Here is a 6,200-nt window from a genome sequence, read left to right on the forward strand (position 1 = left end):
AGCAGCCGGTTGCAACTCTGCATCTACACTAACTTACTGCCTCCTTTAGGCGCTGCGTAATATCATTGCGCCTGCTGCACCCATGGTACGGCAGCAAAGTTCCTTGATTATTATGCCGGAATGAAAGTATAGTTCCTAGTCATATCTGCCTAGAAAATTGCAACATTTCATTTTCCATCGGCCTTAGTACACAATGTAACTACAGAAGAGTCAAGTTCTAAATAGGAAAAATATTGTCATTATATGTGGTCATTTTTGAGCTAGATGCTATCGGTCTAATCTGATTCAATGATCTATGCTAAGCTATGCTAAAAGTGCTACCACCAGACCCAGAGATCGGCTGAATGGATTCGAAAACGGTAAAACTCAACTGTTTAACTCTAGGGGAGTTGGACAATGAGCCCATTTTGTGTTCCTTTAAAATGTTACAATATTTCACAATACTGTTTTTTTCTGTATTTTTGATCAAGTAAATGCACCGTTGATGAGCATAAGAAAACTCTGTAAAAAAAAACCCATTAAAAACCTTACTGATCCCAGACTTTTGAACAGCAGTGTCTATATAACCCTTGCTGAAATTTAAAATAAGTAAACAAGTTTTGCTTAAGTGCATACTGTATATATTCTTGCATAATTTTGCTTTACCCATAAATTTTTCTTGTTCTATGGATGTTAATTTATTTTTAACAGGTAAAAAAATACTGTCAAAAACACTGATGCAGACAGACAAAGATAAACAAAGATCATTTCCCTGCATCCGCATACACAGATGCCTCAAAAACAAAATTTCTAGGGGCTCAATTTATTGTACTTATGATATATGGCGAATGTCATTGTTTTCCAGTCCACAAATGGCTAGTGAAAAACATATTTAACTGCAGTTTATCAAGGGCAATTGCACTTTAGATGCAAGCGAGGGTTACTATTAATCATGTACCAGCATCATTATGCATGACACACTGTCTGGCATTTGACCCGAGTTGTAACCGCACAGGCACCAGTGACTCGTGACCGGTCTCCATATGTGGGATGCTGACATCACCACCTTTCATGCCGACATGCCCATCTTTCATCCACATTCATAACTCACACAGTGCAGAATTCACAATCTCTTCATCCTAAAGACCCTTTTTTTCTTTCACAGCCTGTGTTCAGTTTCAAAATACTTTTCTACGGCTGATAAGAGGCCTTGCACAGGTTGTAGAGTTCAGTACTGTTTAGACAAAGCGGATCCAATCAATTTGAGAACTATGAGATACAGACCTGATACTGCAGGTCATTTACACAAACAAATTTGCTGCAGCAGGTTTTGAATTAAAAACATCGACTGTGGTTGCACCGCACACTGATGTCTCAATTATAATAGCTCTACCTAGAGTTCTAGACTAAATATGACACAGAAATATTTATAATGTCTGGATGTAATAATATGACCTACATATAAATGTTAAAGATTATGTAGCAATTATAAATACCACCAGCTGCATAACCTATAGGTAAAAAGGTAATCATCTCAGTAACTACATCCATCCTTAAAAGTGATTTAAAGAGTGCACTAGTCTTTATGATTGAGAAAAATAAACAACTTTTTCTCAGCTTTATGTCTGAGAAGCAGGATGCTGTAGCCAAACAACTGATATATTTCTTGAGAAACAATCAGGTCCAAAGAAAGTAAGAACAGTCATGGTAGGTCATGAGAGTGGTATGACTCCCCAAAGGGTCCTTGAGGAAGCCTCTCCAAATCAGTGGTGAGAAATGGCATTCCTGCCTTTTTTTACCAGACTGTACCCCAGCAAAAAAAAAAAAGAAAGATGTTGAATTCCACAATAGAGTGAAAGGGTCTAAAGGTCTGCATGGGACAAACTGCGACTAAAAAAAACATAACCAATATACAATGGAGATCAAAACTAGAGAAAGATCTATAAATACTTGATTTTTTTTTTTCTGAAACATTAATCACTCAAAATTTCAAGGAATGTTAAATAGCTACAAGTATGTCACTATTCTACTAACATGTTTGACAAAATACCCAAGGCATTTTGACAAAAACCTTTATTTTGTGGAAAACGCAGTGATCAAAATTAGAGAACAGTAACCACTGTAGCACAAAATAAGGTTACAAATAAAATTCCGGAGGGTTGCAGCTGTCAGAAATTAGTAGGAAATGTAGAGGGCCTTGCTTTGAATGACTTCAGCACATCTGTGGCCGCAGGACAACACTAGTTTCTCAGACTCCGCTGGCGTGACCTTGGTCCACTCTTCTTCCACTCTCTTTAAAGTTCGGTAACTATAGTGGGTTTCTTAGCCATAATGTTGTCACCAATGATTTTCCAAAGATTTTCAAATCAAGCTTAGACCAGGACTCTGGGCCGGCCATTTCATTATTTCAGTGTTCTTATCTTGCAGTGTGACGGGGGCATTGTCTTGGCTGATAAAACATTTGCATTCACCCTGCTATGTAGCTGTATAAGCCCAACTCCTAGTGCAGAGAACATCTTTCAAACCATGACACTTCCTCCTCCACCTTTCAGTGACTTCTTTACACACTTGGGCTTCAGTCTTTTTTTTCCTCAGTTTGACGGCAAACTAAATGTTTCACATCAGACCCAAATGAATTAACGTGAGCTCTTGACCAATTCTCCTCTCTCCACACATCACGGTCCTCAGCAAAATTGAGCTTAGCCTTTTGATTCTTTCTGCTGATGAGAGGTTTGGTCACTACAGAGTGCACTTTCAGTCCGACTTCTCTTAAACGTGCCGAGACAGATCCTTACCCTGTTCAGCACTAAACTGGAAAGCAATTCCAGCTGCAGTGCTAAACCGCTTTCCTACTGAAAGTCTCTGCATTATCCTGTCTTCTTGTTCATTTGTCTAAAGTGGACGACCAGCCTTTCTGTGAGACTTTAATGAATTTGTAAACCTGCAATACTCGAGAAATCACAGACTTGGAATGACCAACTTCTCTTGCAGTGGCTGAAGGGGTCATCCCTTTGGCCTACAACTGGACAACCTCCTGTCGCAGGGGTTCAGTCACCTTAGAGCGTCCCGCCTTCTTGCAACCTCAGTGAAAATTGGAGGAATGCTGCCAGTTAAATAGGGTTTGTCATACAGTTAAAGAAATTAGCCCCAGGTGGCAGATTAACACCAGAAACTTGGATGTGTTCTATCATTTTGATCAGTATTCTTTAAGTTTTTTATACAACGCTCCAGAATACAATTAGTTGATGAAGTGTGCTTACTCCTGTTAGGATACTTTCAAATAGGACTACGCAGTAACCTTGAAATTTTAGAAAATTGCAGGTTGTTCTTTAATTTTGATCTCCACTGTATACTGGACGCCTGGTCCTCAAGATCAGTTATGATCAAAAACATTTATGTTAAAGTATTTTAAGGACTGAGACAATTGTAAACCATTTGTAGGTTGAGTTTTGCAAAGTAAAACATTTTTCCAACCCCATTTGGTAATGTTAGCGGCACACAGTTCAGTGACAGTACAGTAAAATGAAAATTCAGTATTTTTAATCATTATATCATTGCAAATTCCTATGCTCTTAATGGCTGTTTTATGATATTATGTTCACCACAGACTTCCACTGAGTCCCACTGAGATTTAAAATCTCAAACCAGGCCATAATGCACTGCAGACTGTTTTAAAAAACAACAAAACACACAAATTCTGAATACAGGGGCCTAGAGGAAATCCGGTCATCATTTAAAAATCCTAGGCATTTAGGGGTGGAAACTACTTTAGTTTGTTGACCTTGAGTAGCAACAATGCTTTCATTAGCCCCCATTTTGAGTTGGGGGAAAAACATTTTGTTTGTTCGGTATTCAAAACAAGCTTTGGATGACTAATCAGACCTTGCACTCAATTACTAGCTTTTTCATAAATAACTTAAGCTCACTTTACAAAATGTCCTTCTACAAACTGCACACCGTAAGAGCTGTGTTTTGAGAACATAGTTTATAATACGAGACAAGACTCTCTCTCGCTGGCCTGGGTCCACAGAGCTGATTGATTTGGAGTTCATGCAAAAATGTAAGGATAAGTGTGTAAGTTCTTTGCTGGGGGTCTGGCTTGTGTTAGAATAAAGAGGTGAAACGGGTCTATTGAGGCTGCAGTTGCCATGGAGAGGTCAGTCTATGGTAGAGATGCTGAAAGATGGGCTGCTGGACAGTATTCTGCTTTGAGCTATGTGAACAGCCAAAATTTGACAAATTTGATATTGTAATAGTCCAAAAGTACTCCAGCGTCCGAATAATTTATAATAATGTTCCTCAGAAACTATGAAGTTAAACATATCTTTTAGAATTACCTCATTTTTAAAAATGTCCCTATCAAGGAATGCATAATCACAAAATCATTTCTAATGTCAATAAAGTAATACATTTCTATCATGTGAGCAGACAATGCCAAATTATTATGACTGCCAAATTCAATGCCAAAGAAATTCAAAAAACCTCACACACTAATAACCCTGGTTCCCCGAAGGGAACGAGACGCCGCGTCGAAACGCTAGGGGAACGCCTCCAGCGTGATCGCGCTCTGAATCACGTGTAGAATCAAACCAATGAAAGAACGAGACGTCATAGGCGGGTGACGTCACTGACCAGGAAGCATAAAAGCACGTGCGCCAGAACGAGCGTCAGCTTCCAGGAGAGAAGCAGCGCTCGCAGGGACGCAGGAGGATGGCTACGAGACGCGGCGTCTCGTTCCCTTCGGGGAACCAGGGTTACATACGTAACCTGAGACGTTCCCCTTCAGGAACTCGAGCCGCGTCGAAACGCTAGGGGAACGAGATGCCCACGCCGCCAGACTCCCAGTCCCTGCCTAGGATGTGCTAGGACGAAGGACCGAGGAACCCGGGGAGACCCGAAGGTCAAGTTCATAAAACCTTACAAAAGTAAGGGGCGTGGACCACCCCGCCGCGTTACAAATGTCTTGCATAGACACCCCCGCAAGAAAGGCCTTGGAGGCAGCCATGCTCCGGGTCGAATGGGCTCTGACCCCTAGAGGAGGAGGAAGGTCAGAGGCCTCATACGCCAAGCAAATAGCGTCCACTATCCAGCGACTTAGAGACTGCTTAGAAGCGGGAAGACCCCTCTTAGGGGGGCCGAAACAGACGAAAAGTTGGTCAGTTTTTCTCCAACTGGCAGACTTATGGACGTATGTGTCCAGCGCCCGCACCGGACACATACAGTTTAGCTTCTGCTGGTCAGAGTCCCGAAAGGGGGGAGGACAGAAGGCCTGAAGTACAACGGGCTGTGGTGTAGAGGAGGGGACCTTAGGAAGATAACCCGAACGAGGGTAGAGAAAGGCTTTAGAAAGGCCTGGCGCAAAGTCCAGAAAAGAAGGGGCCACAGAAAGGGCCTGAAGATCCCCCACTCTCTTAAGAGAAGAAAGTGCAATGAGAAGGACAGTTTTTAAAGAGAGAAACTTGTCAGAAATTCCTTCAATAGGCTCAAAGGGAGGCCTGCAGAGAGCCTCTAACACCACAGACAAATCCCAAGTAGGGACACGAGGTCGTACCGGAGGCCTAAGCCTCAAAACACCGCGGAGGAAACGTGTAACAAGGGGGTCCTTACCCACGGAAAAACCACCAAGAGGGGCGTGGTAGGCCGCAATGGCCGCCACGTAGACCTTCAAGGTGGAGTGGGATAACCCTGCGGATAGCCGATCCTGCAGGAACTCCAGCACTGAACCGACTGGGCAGTTAACTGGGTCTTGCTGGTGGCGTCCGCACCAAGAAGTGAAAAGTTTCCACTTCAAGGCGTACAGTTTCCTCGTAGAGGGAGCTCTAGAATGGAGGATGGTCTCAACAACCTCGGTTGAGAGACCGGAAGCTAAGAGGTGAGCCCCCTCAGAGGCCACACCCAAAGCTTCCATAGCTCCGGCCGGGGGTGAAGGATGGAACCCCTGCCTGTGAGAGGAGATCTCTCCTGACGGGAATCTCCCAGGGAGAGCCGTCGAGGAGCGAAATCAGGTCCGAGAACCATACTCGGCCCGGCCAAAACGGGGCTACTAGAAGAAGGGACACCCCGTCCCGGCGCACTCTCTCTAGAACTCCCGGGAGCAGAGCGATCGGGGGAAATGCGTACAGACGTAGCCTCGGCCACGTCTGCACCATGGCATCCAGCCCCAGGGGAGCTGGATGAACTAGAGAGCACCAGAGGGGACATTGCGTGTTCTCCCTCGTGGC

At 43.5% G+C, this 6,200-nt stretch overlaps 1 protein-coding gene across 1 annotated transcript; it reads right to left on the reverse strand.

Annotated features, from left to right (window-relative positions):
• Nucleotides 1-4,801: 4,801 nt before the first annotated feature.
• LOC127163153 (uncharacterized) lies at nucleotides 4,802-5,887 on the reverse strand. The gene has a single exon (XM_051106226.1). The coding sequence runs from the start codon at nucleotides 5,885-5,887 to the stop codon at nucleotides 4,832-4,834; it is 1,056 nt and encodes a 351-aa protein (XP_050962183.1). The 3' UTR covers nucleotides 4,802-4,831.
• Nucleotides 5,888-6,200: the final 313 nt, after the last annotated feature.

This window comes from Labeo rohita, chromosome 1 (genome assembly GCF_022985175.1).
Source record: "Labeo rohita strain BAU-BD-2019 chromosome 1, IGBB_LRoh.1.0, whole genome shotgun sequence".
In the NCBI taxonomy this organism is placed as follows: domain Eukaryota; kingdom Metazoa; phylum Chordata; class Actinopteri; order Cypriniformes; family Cyprinidae; genus Labeo; species Labeo rohita.